General features: G+C 34.4%; 1 protein-coding gene across 1 annotated transcript in view; it reads left to right on the top strand.

The window, feature by feature from the left end:
* The first annotated feature begins 2,096 nt into the window (after positions 1-2,096).
* The window catches only part of LOC144973860 (cell death-inducing p53-target protein 1-like), a 30,951-nt gene continuing 14,863 nt past the window's right edge, over positions 2,097-18,184 (top strand). Inside the window, exons 1-3 of the mRNA XM_078916750.1 lie at positions 2,097-2,133; positions 3,553-3,973; positions 5,538-5,733. Coding sequence (XP_078772876.1) covers positions 2,097-2,133; positions 3,553-3,973; positions 5,538-5,652 — 573 coding nt within the window. The 3' untranslated portion in view covers positions 5,653-5,733. The remainder of the gene's footprint in view (positions 2,134-3,552; positions 3,974-5,537; positions 5,734-18,184) is intronic.

Raw genomic sequence — 18,184 nt, 5'->3', positions numbered from 1 at the left:
TTCGAACAACTCTCACTCAAGACTTTCCGAGAGTAAATAAAACGCTGTAAATGATATTATTAAGCCGTCAAATTGCCATAAATGTTATGCCTATCCACTTTTGATGATGACTACCTTACAATAGGCTCAGTATCAATGTCGTCATTATCGATAATTGGTCCGTTTTAAATATTTTTATTTCCGGTGGACTGAATACACGGCTGTGGTTGGGATTTAAACAAATCCCAAGTAGAAAGCTGATCTTTTGTTTACTAAAATTATAACAGTGAGTTTTTGTTTGTTTGTTTTTTACAACATATAATAAAATCATGCATATCACGTGCATATTTTACTCACAAAAATGTGGATTTTTTTGGCTCTGGCTCGGACTTTCGCGGGGGCAGCGTGGCTTAGCGGTGCGGTCTTTTCTTTATACCCGAAAGTTACCGAGTTCGACCACTCGCCGCTGCGTTGTGTGGCCTTGAGTTGAGCAAGTGACGTCGTCCTAGCTTAATTTGCGGCGCTGTACTGCGGCTGACGCCTGGGTTATTCCAGTCTTCCCTTGGAATAGACCCTAGAGGCAAATTTCCCCTTACTATTTTATATTTAATGGACGAATAAAGGGAATTATATTTATTTTTAGCTGAAGATGCCCAAAGCCCAAAGCCATTCCCCATTGGCAGGCAGCCTTCCCCATTTCATGCGCTGCTGGTGAACTATCAGGATCACTTGCTATCTAGATGAACCGAGTACAAAAGACAGAAGAAACCCTTGGGTTGGATTGTTTTTCGTTTTATTTTTTTTTTTTTTTTTTTTGGTTTTTTTTTTTTTTTTTTTTTTTTTTTTTTTTTTTTTTGTCCTTTCTTATATTTTTACTAGCGCGTGTTTGTGTGTCTGTGTATGTAATTGTTTATTGATGTTTTTATTTTTTTTTTAATGACAGCCAGCGAACTAGAGCATGACCATACACAGTCTATACTAGAAGTTCATTTTACTCACATTAAAAGGCATTTGTTACAGTGAGCTACTCTTTGTTTTTGTTTGTTTTTAAGGGTTTTACGGCGCTTGCAACACATTTGGGTCATATCAGCGCCAGTAAAAAGGAAGAAAATTGGATAGTTAAAACATTCTGGATGTACAGTTAAAAAGACTTGAGGAAAAAGTAAGACATAGGGGAAATGGTTCAAATTGGGAACAGATGTAGATTCCACACTATCACTATCAGTGTGCTTAGTTTGAGATTACCTTAATGTTTCACCCAGACACCAGCACAACTAGGACCCACTAAGAGAAATACACTCAAATATTTACAAATCATATGTTTAAAAAAAAATAACAATTCATAACAGAGAGATGATGTACAAGGAAAAAATTATCATCTCCCAAAACTATAACTATACATTCGACTGTTTCCCTCCCAGCCAAGGACTTCAGCCAGGGTCAGGACAAAACTAAGTAATCTCATTTCAAGACAGAGACAGAAATCAATTGGAAAACATACAGGGGGATAGAAGACAGAGCAAGTACCTCCCTGCCCACTATGGGAGGTTGGGAACCCTACCCAGTGAGTCAGTGAGCTATGGTCGCAACTAATTAAATGTTCCTGAACAACTTACTATATAGAGAAATAGAGATGCACCTCAAAAAGGCATTCTCTCTAAAAAGCAACGAATCGATTCCCTCAGCCCTGATCTATGTCAGATTATTTTCATTGTGATATTTTATGAGGACTTTTTGTTCAGAAGAAAACCCATCAAAATTAGAGGAAAATCTTGTTATTATAAATCATAAAAGTTGAAATCTTATTCAGACTTGAACCCAGGGTTAAGATGTCTCTTGAGGTGAATCTCTCTATCTTACATTATATCTAGTTTGATAGATTGTAACAAAGCCTTGCGAAACAGACAGAGGGAGAAGATGTCAGAGAAGAGGGAATATTTTTATTATTAATTCATTTGAAATATTCATTTCTGGTATTTAACTTTTATTTTATTTTTTGTTTCTTGATGCCTATAAAAACATTTTTTGAAAATTAAGTCTCTGAATTATATATTATTTGACTCATTGAAATATTTACTGTCTGCAGTGGAGGTATTCTACATTCCCAATCAATAAAGATGTCAGCCCATTCACAACCTCCACCACCGTATACAGGTAGAAAAAACAGTTATGGAAATTTTACGCATTGTTCCGCTTTTGCAGAATTTTTTTCGTCGTTATTGCGAGAGGGGGGAGGGAGCCGTTAAACTTTATGTGGCCTTGTCATTTTCCCTCAGTGTGCCTTTACGAATAACTACTCTGTTACATTACTCTAATAAAATTATCGGGACATGGTTTTGGGAACATTGTACAGGCAACATATGCCTTGCTGATATTTTTACTCAGTTAGTCCCCATCCCTGAAGAAAACTAATCTTGCTGCATCACGCATCAGACTTAGACTTGCCACTTTCAAAAGTTATCGGTTTATATCAAGCTGTCATTCAGATTTTGCCATACCATCTTTTTTTTAAATTAGATTAGATCATGTCAATTCCTCAAAACCCTAATTGTTCCTCTATTACAAAGGATTACAGAGTGTTATTTCAAGTAATGATCAGTGACCTATGGCTTTAATCTGGTGTTATGTCGGAGGGTCCTGATAGCTTAGTTGGTAGAGCACTTGCTTCACACACAAAGGGACCAAGATCATATAACGATATGTTGAAAATTTAATTTAGATCTTAAATGAGAAACAGGACATTTCAGTGTTTTGTTCTGTTAACTAATCATATCATTTCGCCTCAGTAGGAAAGGGAACGTGACCTATTTTTACAGTTAAGGCTTATGGTTCAATTGTGGGCTACTAGTTTTGCAACTTTATGAATCATTATTTATCTCCACTTTCCTATCTCTTTCTTCTTCATATATCTGACATGGCAGTTTTTTGCACACAAAAAATCCCAAATTTTGCAAGCTAAAAACAGCAAAATTTGCAAAAAATTTGCGATTAATTTTCCTAAAAACCCATAATTAGTTCATGAAAGAGAAAGGTATTTGTTTGTTTTTAAGGGTTTCACAGCGCTTGCAACAAATGTAAGGTCATATCAGCGACAGTAAAAAGTAAGAAGATGGAATCTCGTAAAAAGTTCTAGAATTGCAATTAAAGTACCCAAGAAAAAGGAAGAACACGCTATCTGTGTACTTATTTTGAGATTATCTAAATGTTTCATCATGACACAAGCACAGGTCCCCCAGCGATGATAATGACAGTTTGTCAAAAAGGAGGAAAATCTACCGGCCCGTCAGTCAAGGCCACATCTAATGCAAATATAACATAGCTATTCATAGTTATTTAATATATTATTAGTCCTAAAGCACTTCATCTTTTTTGCAATGATGAAAATGATGAAATAAGTGTTTCACAATCATGTTTTGAATGTTGGAATAAGGGTTTCAAAACAGTGAAACTGGATTAATTCTATATATTATTGTGTATGTTTATTTGTTTATTTTTAATTTATTTGTTTTTGTTTATTTTTCTATTGATTGATGTATTTCTTTAATTTATTTATTTATTTATATGATCACTAAGGAGACACGGACAAGTCCCAGCCCCCACCTCAAGCTCCTTACCAGCCACCTCAACCTTACCCAGCACCCATTACCCACGTTGCATACCAGCAGGCCCAGCCTTATGCCATGCCTGTGACAAATATCCCCAATCTATATCAACAACCTCAGGCCTGTATGCTGGTGACACATGCTAACAACCAGCAGCAATCTCTTCCAATCTTTAACATTCCTCCAGGATTGACCCGTCGTCAATTAAATCAGATATCATGCCATTACAGGGGTGATGCGATAATAATTATGAATGGCAAGACATATACAACCATAAGAGAACCCATCAGGACGACATGTCCATGCTGTGGGGCAGCTGATGTCTTGACAGTCGTGAATTATGAGGTTGGAAGGATGTCATTTCAGCTCAGTATGATGCTAATTTCAGTTGTGTGAGTAATCGGCTGCAAATTTTATTGGGGGATTGAAAATGTCACTGTTTCTGTCTCCCCGGTTGTATGAGGTAAACACCAAACAATAATACATCTAAAACAATTCTTCTGTTGACAATAGAGAGATTTAGCTACAAACAACATACCAAGTCTCAATTAAGTATGTCATGAATGCTAAGTAAAGAAGCAATGTTTCTGGTGCCGACAAAAATTATTTATCGGCACATGCTGAAGATTGTTGAATTTGCTCAACAATTTGTAGTGCATGTTTTGCCCCAGGGTCAATCCTATCATAGTTTGGGTTAACATACTTGTGAATATTACTCGTAAATAATTACATTTGACTCATACTCCCAGTATTGTTTACACTAGTACCGACTATTTTCAAATGACAAATACACAAAGCCAAAATCAAATTTTAGAATCAAATATAAGCAAGTGTATTGCAAAAAAGGATTTACAAGTTTACACACATTTTTGGGTCATGAAAGCTTAAAATGAGGCAATTTCCTCCCCTGTTTTCATAACACAATATGGTAAGCTCCAAGCAAGCAAAAAAGAGCAAACAGAAAAGTATACGTTAATTTATTCATTAGCTATGTTGATGAATTAAATGTGAAATAACATTAATGAAGAGAAATATATGAATTACTTATTCAACTCTTTGCAATTGCCATTGGTAAAAGGACTGTTACTGCCATTCATCCACAATCAATGCTTTTTTAAAAAGCAAAATAACAAACTATGGATGCTAGAAATGTTATTAACAGATGGAAACAAAACATGTTCCATGTTGATGAAGCAATAGAAGTAGAAGCAATGTAATGCTTTAACAAAGAGTTTAATTCATGCATGAGTTATGCCTTTGAAAAATTTGTCCATTTTGTAATATTCCTAATGAGCTTAGTTACTTGCACTTTGTTTCACATTTTCGCTCCGCAATACGTTTTTCGTTTAATCAGTGTCACCAACTTCCGATTTTTCACTCTAACTTTTCATTTTGTACCATGGGAACAACTGGATCGAACATGAAATCAAGTTTGTCCACTGAGAAACAAGATGAAGCATTTTCTCACAAATTTTGCCATGCGTCAACTGCATAGCGTTCCTCGCATGGCCAGGCACCGCAAAATTTTTATCCTCTTTTGTCTTCTGGCACTTTTCTACTCACTTCATTTCTTATGATTATCAACATAAGTGCCTGCTCCACTCACTTTTCTGACTTTTAATTCATTTATGTACATTATTTTCACACCCTGCTTTTAGCAGCCCAGTTTTCAACAAAAAAACAAAAAAAAAAAAAAAAAGAGCAGGATGACTTTATTTTCTAAAGCTATTGTCTGTGTCACAAGGAATCCCCCCCCCCCACCCCCTTTTTTTTTGCCCCCATTAACTGGCTTAAGGAATAAAGTATGCAGTGGATTTAAATACTGATTAAGAAGCTTCATTCAGGTTTTCATAATAGTTAAAAATATTATCTCGTAGATTAAATTGAATGTATTCGATGGTAGGATATGACAAAAGAATTTTACAGATTATAATTTTAATTACCTCTTTTATTCAGGTGTGTGCTGGGCTGCTGTTTAATTCCATGTTTCAGGGACAGAAACAAGGATGCCATTCACCGCTGCCCCAACTGTCAAGGAAAAATCTTCACTGCTCCTGGTAGATTTATCTGAACGAATCGCCATCTGTATGGATCACTAAACCTGCCATATTCACTGATTCATGATTCCGTTTGTATTTCATTCTTTTTGGAGGTCAAATTGGCCAAATTAAGTTTTTTGTTCCCACCAGAGTAGGATTAAAATCAAAATTGATAGGATACTTAGTATCAAGGTTTTATTGGCCTCATATGTAACCCACTGTCTCAAAGTAACGTTATGTCGGTTTGGACTAGGTGCTGGAAATTGTGTTTATTACAACAACAAAAACAAAAAGAGAGACATAAATTTATTTCTTCTATATGTGCAATATTCTTGAACAGTTTTTTTTTAAAAATTATGTTATATAATATATGCAATCAAGCCATTTATAGCTTTTTAAAGAAATTCAATGGTTAACTGCCAGTTTGTTTAATTTGATCTTGATCAAGAAGATTTGTTAAATGGTAATTTTTTTACATTTATCATATTGCTACCTAAATGTCTTATTCTTATATTAATGTGGCCATTTGTATGTTATTCGTTTTTACAATAACATAGCTATATGATGCAAGTTCTTTATGTAGGCATGCCATACACTCCTGTTTGTATATTATTATTATTATTATTATTATTATTATTATTATTATTATTATTATTATTATTATTATTATTATTATTATTATTATTATTATTATTATTATTATTATTATTTATAGTAGTAGTAGTAGTAGTAGTAGTAGTAGTAGAAAACGGTAAGGGCTGCCTGAAGCCGGTGATCGTAAAATACTAACGAAAGAGTGAAAATGGAAAGGCTTCGTATGGGAACAAAACAGACAATGGACGTTTCGGGTACAAACCCTTCGTCAGCACAACAATACACAAATAAACGTGGAAAACAAATAAAATATAATGAAAAATAACTTGCATCGTCTGTACTCAATGGTGGTTGCAGTATGAATGAAATGTTAACAACAAGATATGAAGTGAGTAGAAAAGTGCCAGAAGACAATAGAGAATAAAAAAAATTTTCGCGGCTGTGGTGGGGTTTGAACCTGCGACCTTATTGGTACGACAACTCCGCCTGGCAGGTGAGAGCGTGGCTCTACCGTGTGAGCTATCCACGAACACAAAAATATTCGTTTCAAACCCAAAGTCATTTCTAGATCCCTCTCTCACCCACTTCTTGAGATCGCCGATTCGTTCACCACCATCGCGAAGTAATTTTGACCAGCAGTTAAGCTTAATAGCCAATATTCTCATCACAAACATATAACATAGAAACGATTGAGACATTGAGTATGCTCCGGTGTATGGGGTGAATTTTTAATTCAGAAAAGTGAGTGGAGCAGGCACTTATGTTGGTAACAACAAGATATGAAGTGAGTAGAAAAGTGCCAGAAGACAATAGAGAATAAAAAAATTTTTCGCGGCGGTGGTGGGGTTTGAACCTGCGACCTTATTGGTACGACAACTCCGCCTGGCAGGTGAGAGCGTGGCTCTACCGTGTGAGCTATCCACGAACACAAAAATATTCGTTTCAAACCCAAAGTCATTTCTAGATCCCTCTCTCACCCACTTCTTGAGATCGCCGATTCGTTCACCACCATCGCGAAGTAATTTTGACCAGCAGTTAAGCTTAACAGCCAATATTCTCATCACAAACATATAACATAGAAACGATTGAGACATTGAGTATGCTCCGGTGTATGGGGTGAAAAAAAAAAATTTTTATTCTCTATTGTCTTCTGGCACTTTTCTACTCACTTCATATCTTGTTGTTACCAACATAAGTGCCTGCTCCACTCACTTTTCTGAATTTAAAATACTACTACTACTACTACTACCAATATGTCTTTTATCTTCCATTATAGTCTGGAAAGTTCTGTTCCCTGACGCTGACCTTTGCTTATCAATTAGATCACCCCCCTGGGGCACCCTATCCTCTCCCCACGCCACGCTAACATTTCATTCATACTGCAACCACCATTGAGTACAGACGATACAAGTTATTTTTCATTATATTTTATTTGTTTTCCACGTTTATTTGTGTATTGTTGTGCTGACGAAGGGTTTGTACCCGAAACGTCCATTGTCTGTTTTGTTCCCATACGAAGCCTTTCCATTTTCACTCTTTCGTTAGTACAGTAGTAGTAGTAGTAGTAGTAGTAGTAGTAGTAGTAGTAGTAGTAGTAGTAGTAGTAGTAGTAGTAGTAGTAGTAAGTTTATTTTAAATTATTTTTAAAAATATTTATTTATCTTTTTAATGTACAAATGTATGCCTTAGGAAAGACTTTTCAATTTATTTCTTCTATATGTGCCATATTCTTGAACAGTTTTTAAAAAAAAAGTAAGTTATATAATATGCAATCAAGCTATTTATAGCTTTTTAAAGAAATTCAATGGTTAACTGCCAGTTTGTTTAATTTGATCTTGATCGGAAGATTTGTTAAATGGTAATGTTTTACATTTATCATATTGCTACCTAAATGATCTTATTCTTATATTAATGTGGCCATTTGTATGTTATTCGTTTTTACAATAACATAGCTATATGATGCAAGTTCTTTATGTAGGCATGCCATACACTCCTGTTTGTATATATTATTGTTATTATTATTATTATTATTATTATTATTATTATTATTATTATTATTATTATTATTATTATTATTATTATTATTATTATTAAGTATTATTATTATTAAGTATTATTATTATTATTATTATTATTATTATTATTATTATTATTATTATTATTATTATTATTATATTATTATTATTATTATTTATTATTATTATTATTATTATTATTGTTATTATATTATTTTATTATTATTGTTATTATATTATTATTATTATTATTATTATTATTATTATTATTATTATTATTATTATTATTATTATTATTATTATTATTATTATTATTATTGGTAGTAGTATTAGTAGTTATAGTAATTTCATTTTAAATTAATATTATTTTTAAAAATATTAATTTATCTTTTTAATGTACAAATGTATGCCTTAGGAAAGACTTTTCATTCCTGTAAATGGTTTTGTTTATGAAATAAATGTTCTTTTTAAAAATAATATTGTGAAAATAATCTATAGCAGACATTGGTTTTGACCTGAGAGGATTGTGGTATTGTATCAAGTTGAAAATTTATATAGAAACTTAAGTTTTTATGCTAGCTCAACCTGCCAATATTTTATAAGTCCTTTTGTGATATCAGTCCATCTTTTACAAAAATTGTATTCGGCGATATCCGAGTTTCTTCATTTATCATGACTTTAAAATGCTTTTTTTTTTAATTTTTATATTTAAAATTTATATTTTATTTATGAAAAGGTTTGAAAAACGTTTTTCATTTTAATTTACATTGATTTATTACCCACACTCCACCCAGCAAGTTTAATGGATCTAAGTTTATAAGAGAAAATTGCTGTTTAGGCTACTTTTTTCTATTTCCATATTTTGTTTTCTTCAACATCCTTCAATTTACACAACTGATTTAACAAACTGTATACATTAAAAGTAATCTTTTGTCATTAAAAAAAGTGTAGCATTGGTTTATGTAATAATTAGATACGATCCCCATAATTGTTTGTCTCTATAGTAGGCAGTGTTATATCCGATCCAAGATTTTAAGCACAAAGAAGATTGTAAAAAAACTTTTGAAGGGGCTCGGGAAGCCAGAGTTTATCCTAGTCTCTATGGCGTTAATAAATTATTATTAAACGTGTTTGACACCTTTTATTCGATAGACGGACAGTCATTTCCAACATACTTTTTGCCAAATGGTACTGTTGGGTGGGTTCCTTACCTCCCATTGTGGGCAGGGAGGTACTTGTGTGTCTTCTATCACCTTATATCTGTTTTCCAACATACTTTCTGTCTTTGTCTTGCTGGGTGGGGTTCCTGACCTCCCATTGTGGGCAGGGAGGTACTTGTGTGTCTTCTATCACCTTATATCTGTTTTCCAACATGCTTTCTGTCTTTGTCTTGGAATGAGATTACTTGGTTTTATCCTGGTCCTGGCCAGATGCCCTGGCTGAGAGGGAAACAGTCGAATGTATAGTTAGTTTTGGGAGATGATATTTTTTTCATTGTAAATCATCTCTCTGTTATGCACTGTACTGTCATCTGCATTTTTTGCGGCCGCAAATGGCAAATTGTGGCAAATTTTTGGGAAAATTGGCAAATCGCGTGGCAAATTTTGGGAAAAAAAAGAAACGAAAACAAAATAACGAGAAAAAAAAAGTGCGAAACTTGAGAAATGTTGCAGCTTTGCCTGGGCCCAAACCAAGGGAAGCTACTCTCTATGGATAATGATCCTTTAAAATCTTTGTAACAACGCTATTCACAGTCATTTCATTAAATTAACAAATGCAGCCTCCTTAAATGTAATAAATTGTCTTATATATATATTTTTTTTTTCTGTATCGCATGTTAATTTTTACTGAAACGCTTAGTTCTCCTCGGCAAATTTTTTGGCAAATTTTGGTCTTTTTGGCAAATTTCTTGGCAAATTTTGGGATTTCTTTTGGCAAATTTTGGCAAATTTTAGGTCCCAATTTGGCAAAAAATGCAGATGACAGTCTGTATTATGCTTTCTTTATATTATATATGATTTGTAAAACATTTTAGTGTGTTTTTCTTAGCGGGGACCTGTGCTTGTGTCTGGATGAGACTTTTAGTGATCTCAAACTAAGTACTTTGATAGAGTGCTTTTGGAATCTACACCTGTTTCTTATTTGAACCAATTCCCCTTTGTCTTCCCTTTTCTTGAATGCTTTATTGTAATTCTATAACTTTTTACTATCCCATTTTCTTCCTTTTTACTGGCGCGGATATGACCTTAATGTGTTGCAAGCGCCGTAAAACCCTTAAAAACAAAAACAAAACATCTTTGTCTTGGAATGAGATTACTTAGTTTTATCCTGGCCCTGGCTGGGAGGGAAACAGTCAAATGCATAGTTATTGTTTTGAGGGATGATATTTTTTCCTTGGTGTTATGTATTATTATATCTATTATTTTGAATGTATAATGCAAGCATTTGAGTATATTTCTCTTGGTAGGGACCTATAAGTCCTTTTGTGATATCAGTCCATCTTTTACAAAAATTGTATATCATTGAATGCTTTTTTAATATTTATAATTCATATTTTATTTATGAAAAGGTTTGAAAAACGTTTTTCATTTTAATTTACATTGATTTATTCCCTCCCCCCCCCCCCCCAGTCAATTGCAACATACTTTTTGCCAGATGTTACAGTTGGATGGGGTTCCTGGCCTCCCATAGCGGGCAGGGAGGTACTTACTGTGTCGTCTATCCCCCTATATCTGTTTTCCAATATGCTTTCTCTCTTTTTCTTGGAGTGAGATTACTTGGTTTTGTCATGGCCCTGGCCGGATACCCTTGCTACTCCCATAGCGGGCAGGGAGTTACATACTATCTTCTATCCCCTTATATCTGTTTTCCAACATGCTTTCTGTCTTTGTCTCGGAATGAGATTACATGGTTTTGTCCTGGCCCTGGCCGGAATCCTAGCTGGGAGGGAAACAGTCAAATGCATATTTATTGTTTTGGGAGATGATATTTTTTTCCTTGTAAATCATCTCTCTGTTATGTATTATTATTTTTATTTTGAATGTATAATGTAAGCATTTGAGTGTGTTCCTCTTTGTTGGATTTTGTGCTAGTGCCCGGATGAGTTTTATAGGTGATCTCAAACTGAGTACAGGATTGGTGGTATGCTCTTGGATTCTACATCTGATCCCTATTTGTTCCTAGTTCCCCTTTTGTCTTACTTTTTCTTGGGTGCTTTAATTGTAATTCCAGAACTTTTTACTCTCCCATTTTCTTCCTTTTTACTGGTGCTGATATAACCTAAATGTGTTGCAAGCGCCGTAAAACCCTTAAATACAAAACAAAAACATACCCTTGCTGGGAGGGAAGCAGTCAAATGTATCGTTAGTTTTGGGAGATGATATTTTTGTCTTGTAAGATCATCATCTCTGTTATGCACTGTACTATGTTGTTTACACATTATATACATACATACATATATATATATATATATATTATATATATATATATATATATATATATAGTGCAACCCCTGGATAACGACATTGTCCGGGACCGGAAAATTATGTCGTTATCCAGGGGTGTCGTTAATCCGGGGTTTTCAAGACGACGGAGCGGGTGGTTGGATGGGAGCATCACCCTTGAATCATATACCTATGATGTTCGCATGGGTGTACGATCCGATAGTGATGCCGTTTCTTCTTCTCTTTACTAGCCTATCCTGCTTCTTTGGTTTGTGATTGTATTTTTGACAGGGGATATTTTTTTTCTGTAAATCTTCTGCCTGTTTGTTCTTGGTTGTTTATAATTTAGCTTATGATATCTTTAGGTTATGATTTTGATTTACATTTGTACTATTTTTTGTTAGATTGCTTGTTTTTTTGTTTCAGCAGTCTCTCATATAACCTCAATTGTGTTGGAAGAGACCTAAAGCATTTGAGTGTGTTCCTCTTAGCGGGGACCTGTGCTTGTGTCTGGATTGGACTTTTAGTGATCTCAAACTAAGTACTTTGATAGAGTGATTTTGGAATCTACACCTGTTTCTTATTTGAACCAATTCCCCTTTGTCTTACCTTTTCTTGGATGCTTTATTGTAATTCTAGAACTTTTTACTATCCCATTTTCTTCCTTTTTACTGGCGCTGATATGACCTTAATGTGTTGCAAGCGCCGTAAAACCCTTAAAATCAAATCAATCAAAATCAGACCTAAAGCAACAAACAAAAACAAGACGACGGAAAAAGGGGGTGTGGTGAGACCCATGAATACCTAACAGTGCGATGCGCTGTCCAGTGCCTGAGGGAAGATACGTCCAAAAGTGTTAGAATGAGTATTTATCCTATTTACAAGGAGTATAGGTGCTATGCGCTTTGCTAAGAAACTCACAACATTGCCATCCTGAAAAATAATGGACTAACACACATAACTATGTGCACCTGCATGATGTCAACTTCGTTCTATCTATACCAGTTTCGATTTCACTTTCAAATGTGTAGTGTCTTTCTTTTGATCATAAGCATGCAGTACTTGAACGTCATTTAACAAAACTGAGAATAAAGCAAGAAAATATATTCCCAATATGATAAATTCCCACGAGAGATATAAATGCACACATCTAGTTTAGATTTTAATTAAAATGAAATCCATACGACACTGCTGATGATATTTGAATACCGAGATGCTTTTTTATGTGCACCAAAATTTACAAGCACTTAAAAATCAGTAGACCTAAGACTTGCGATATTAAAAAAATAACAAACAACAACCCCCCCCCCCCCCCCCCCCCCCCCCCCCCCCCAAAACCGATGTTTCATATGAAAATAATAATATTACATATAAGACTGTAACGAAATGCTTCCGTGTAGGCGTCAGTTTACGACAGGATGTACGTCGTCGTAGTATTAGTTGTTGTTGTTATTGTAATCCCTCCGGAACAACCCTTCTTTTGTTGATACAGGTCGTATCAGATCATGCACCTATGGCCCGGAAGTTTGAATTAAACTACGTAGTGTGGGTGTTATTGTGAGAAAGGCATCAATCTTGTTTTCTCCGTAAACTTATAAGCAAAGTAGGATCCCTGTATTCTACGGGAGTGACTTTGTTATGGTATGGCTTGATTGATATCTCGTAACTATGGGGCTGACGAATTTATTTATCCTTGATATGAGGATGTCCGGTATCAGGATGGGTTGTTGTTGTCCATGATTATGGAATCTGGGGGAGTTTTAAGGAATTTCAGATGTTTACGGATATGACTAACATCCGTTGTGTGGGTAGAATTTTGCTTCGTTTGCTTGATTTTTGCCTATAAATGCCAGAGTTTTGAGCAGTTTCTTCAGACCACTCAGCGGAGTCTTTTAGGCTCATTGTCTCAAAAGAGACCAGACAGCGGAGTCTTTTAGGCTCATAGTCTCTAAGCGATAACCACAGCGGAGTCTTTCAGGCTCATTTGTTTAACTCTTGTGTAGAGTTGGATTAAAGTCTTGTGTAGACTTTGTAGTGCTCAAAGTTCGAGCTGAAACACGTTTTGTGTTAACTCTTGTGTAGAGTGTGATTTAAGTCTTGTGTAGACTTTGTGGTGCTCAAAGTTTGAGCTGAATCAAGTTGTGTTATAACTCTGTGTAGAGTTTGATTAAAGTCTTGTGTAGACTTAATTTGTGATTTCAATAATCTGTTCGGCTCTGGTGAGATTTTTGAATAATATGTTGTGATTACAATTATGATTGTGTTTTGATATCAATATCATAATATCACTTTAAATTTTGATTCTCAATTAATTAATCAGATAATGAAATTAATTGTGTAATATATTCTTGTTGTAAAGAAAATAAGCTTTTCTTGCTATAAAGCATTATTATTTCATATCTACAAAGTAAAGCAATATTAATCAACATTAATAAATTGATTTGTTAAAGTAAAATAATATTTACTCATTTAAAGTAAACATATTGAGTGAGTTCGAATATAGATAGAGTTATATTCGTATGATTATCATATTATAACAAAATCATTTTCTTTCTTTAAAGTGAATGAGCCGTTGGAGGCTGGGCTTTAACAAGCCAACTTTAGGCTATACACTCATAGCTTGACACTAATAGAAACTGAACATTCGCCTGTTTTATAAGTTACCTGTGAAGAACCATTTGCTTATTTTAATATCAGAACATTGAGAAACAATTGATCTGTTTATGAATACTGTGAAACCAGAACAATTTCAAGAAGAGACAAATTAACAATATTAGAACAACCTTACAGTTTTGTTGAATATCAAGAACACTCTTTTGGCTTTCTTCTACACGTCTGGATTGTGTTTAGTTAGTTAGTTAATTATTAGTTGCCTGTATGACTGTGATGGTTGCAACCTATCTGTGAGATTGTCTGATGTGGTAGCGGTTTGGTAAAGTATTGATAATTAATTGATTTAATTATATATTGTCATATCGCTTTCATATCATATTCATCATCACATCACCTCCATCAAATTGTCATCCATCTATTTGATTTCATACTTATTACATCTATCATTTCATCTTCATATCTCATAATATCTTTGTTATATTGTAATAAAATATATCTTCATTTAGCTTCAAAACCGTTATCAACGTATTGCGTTTGGTTATTGATCGGTGTCGTAGCTTGAATATAGCACACATAAACAAGGTTGCAAACTGCGCTACATAAGCATACGGTTTACGTGCGCACTTTGTGACAAAGACTATAAATATCCTTAATTGCCCCCATTGGACACGGCATTGCCTGATATCAGTTAACCTCAACTGACCTCAGACAGGTAGCTATCATGGACGGTTAATGGACCCTTGAGAGTACTATCGACTGATCAACTTCTTTGCTGTGAGTGTGAGCAAGCGCAGATGCCACAGTGTAGTAAACATGTGTTCTGATTTGTCGGTAACAAAGCAATCTCATTGGGAGGGGAAAGGGCGTTTAGAGTTAGAGTTAACGATGTTTGGGTATTAAACATCGGCATCAACTGCCGATTATTGTTATAACGATGTCGCTAAACAGGGGTTTTACTGAAATGTATGTCGCTATTTGGGGTTTTTTATTACTAATAACATATAGCAAAAAATTCGGGACCAGAGGTCAATGTCGCTATCCAGGGGTTGTCGTTAATCAGGGGTGTCGTTATCCAGAGGTTGCACTGTATATATATATATATATATATATATATATATATATATATATATATATATATATATATATATATATATATATATATATTCTTTCTTCTGTGTGTGCCATATTCTTGGAACAGTTTTTTTTTTTTAAATTATGTTATATAATATGCAATCAAGCTTTTTAAAGAAATTCAATGGTTAACTGCCAGTTTGTTTAATTTGATCTTGATCAGAAGATTTGTTAAATGGTAATGTCAGAGTGATAAAAAATCTATTTTTGTGTTAGTAGGGTGTGAAGTTTTTGGGGAAAATGGCTGGTAAGGAGAGAGTTATGGACCGTTAGAATAATTCAGCATTTTACTCTGATTGTGTGCTCTTGGAATCTACATCTGTTTCCAATTTGAACCCTTCTCTTCTGTCTTACTTTTTCTTTTGTGCTTTTTTAATCATAAATCTCTCTTTCGACTATCCCATTTTCTTCCCTTTTACTGGTGCTGAAATGACGTGTGTCGCAAGCGTCATATAACTAAACCCTTACTGGGTGGGGTTCCTACCTCCCATAGCGGGCAGGGAGGTACTTGCTGTGTCTTTTATCCCCTCTTATCTGTTTTCCAATTGCTTTCTGTCTTTGTCTTGGAATGAGATTGTTTGGTTTTGTCCTGACCTTGGTCAGAGTCCTTGGCTGAGAGGGAAACAGTCGAATGTATAGTTATAGTTTTGGGAGATGATTTTTTTTTCCTTGTAAATCATCTCTCTGTTGTAATGCATTGTATTATGTTTAGTTTACACATTATATTATATGATTGGTAAACATTTGAGTGTATTCCTCTTAGTTGGACCTGTGCTTGTGTTTGGATGAGACTTTTAGTGATCTCAAACTAAGTACTTTGATAGTGTGCTTTTGGAATCTACACCTGTTTCTTTTTTTAACCAATTCCCCTTTGTCTTCCCTTTTCTCGGATGCTTTATTGTAATTCTATAACTTTTTACTATCCCATTTTCTTTCTTTTTACTGGCGCTGATATGACCTTAATGTGTTGCAAGCGCCGTAAAACCCTTAAAAACAAAAACAAACATAACTAAACCCTTAAAAACAAATTCCTGCATTGCATCTATTTACAGCTTTGAAAATATTATCTTACCCTAGTATACGGTGGCAATGGAACAATCTGCAGCTAATTTTTCTTTCTGGAACTTGGCTTCACGTTGTTTCATACTGTTCTGAAATTATTAACTGTTCTTTAACTTTTGAAATTTTAAATCGTATTTTCTGTAATAAATAAAACAACGTCATATTAATAATTTTTATTTCTTTGATTGTTTAATTAATTGTCAAAAACTGGGTGGGGTTCCTGACCTCCCATAGTGGGCAGGGAGGTACTTACTGTGTCTTCTATCCCCTTATATCTGTTTTCCAACTTGCTTTCTGTCTTTGTCTTAGAATGAGATTATTTAGTTTTGTCCTGGGCCCCGGCATGTTGGGCTTACTGAGAGGGAAACAGTCAAATGCACAGTTATTGTTTTGGGAGATGATATTTTTTTCCTTGTAAATCATCTCTCTGTTACATGTTATTATATTTGTTATTTTTAATGTATAATGAAATGTAAGCATTTGAGTGTATTTCTCTTTGTTGGATCTTGTGCTTGTGTCTAGGTGAGACTTATAGGTGATCCCAGACTAAGTACATTGATGGTATGCTCTTGGAATCTACATCTGATCCCTATTTGTTCCCCTGGGTGGGGATCCTGACCTCCCATAACGGGCAGGGAGGTACATACTGTGTCATCTATCCCCTTATATCTGTTTTCCAACATACTTTCTGTCTTTGTCTTGGAATGAGATTGCTTGGTCATTTTCCTGGTCGGGGTCCTGGCTGGGAGGGAAACAGTCAAATGCATAGTTGTTTTGGGAAATGATATTTTTTTTCCTTGTAAATCATCTCTCTGTTATGTATTATTCTATTTGTTATTTTTAATGTATAATGTAAGCATTTGAGTGTGTTCCTCTTTGTTGGATTTTGTTCTTGTGTCCGGATGAGACTTATAGGTGATCTCAAACTGAGTACATTGGCGGTATGCTCTTGGAATCTACATCTGATCCCTTTTTGTTCCTAGTTCCCCTATGTCTTACTTTCTCTTGGGTGCTGTAATTGTACTTCTAGAACTTTTTACTATCCCATTTTCTTCCTTTTTACTGGCGCTGATATAACCTTAATGTGTTGCAAGCGCCGTAAAACCCTTAAAAACAAAAAAACAACAACATTCCCAATTCCCCTTTGTTTTCCTTTCTCTTTGGTGTTTTAATTGTAATTCTAGAACTTTCTACTATCCCATTTTCTTCCTTTTTACTGGCGCTGATATAACCTAAATGTGTTGCAAGCGCTGTAAAACCTTTAAAAACATAAACAACATAAATGTCAAAAACCCGTCAACAAGTGATTAATTTCATAACGTTGCAGGCATTTATTGGTGTTTTTATTAATCCAAGAGCATCTTACATAATAATAAATAACTATAAAAGTAACGATTGGATTATTGAAAAAAAATTTGTATGTATTATTAAATTTATGTTCTAAGCTCATATCAAATTTTATTTCTCTCGTTAAAATTTCAATGCCCGTATCTAAGGAGTTACCTTTGCCCATTGATTCGACTGCGTCAAAAAGGTGCCTCAACTTCAAAGTCGATTTCCTCAAAACTTGGTTTTTACACTCTCCCTACTTCAATCAGTCATATCTCGGCAATGAATAATCAGAATTTTATAAATTTGGTATCAAATTTTAAGGCATATTGATGGCTTTGATGGGGTATCTAAAACCCAAAATTGAAAAATCCGAC

The sequence above is a fragment of the Berghia stephanieae genome, chromosome 5, assembly GCF_034508935.2.
Source record: "Berghia stephanieae isolate SIO BIC M18660-M18661 chromosome 5, UCSD_Bste_1.3, whole genome shotgun sequence".
In the NCBI taxonomy this organism is placed as follows: domain Eukaryota; kingdom Metazoa; phylum Mollusca; class Gastropoda; order Nudibranchia; family Aeolidiidae; genus Berghia; species Berghia stephanieae.
This window is presented reverse-complemented; position numbering and strand designations above follow the sequence as displayed.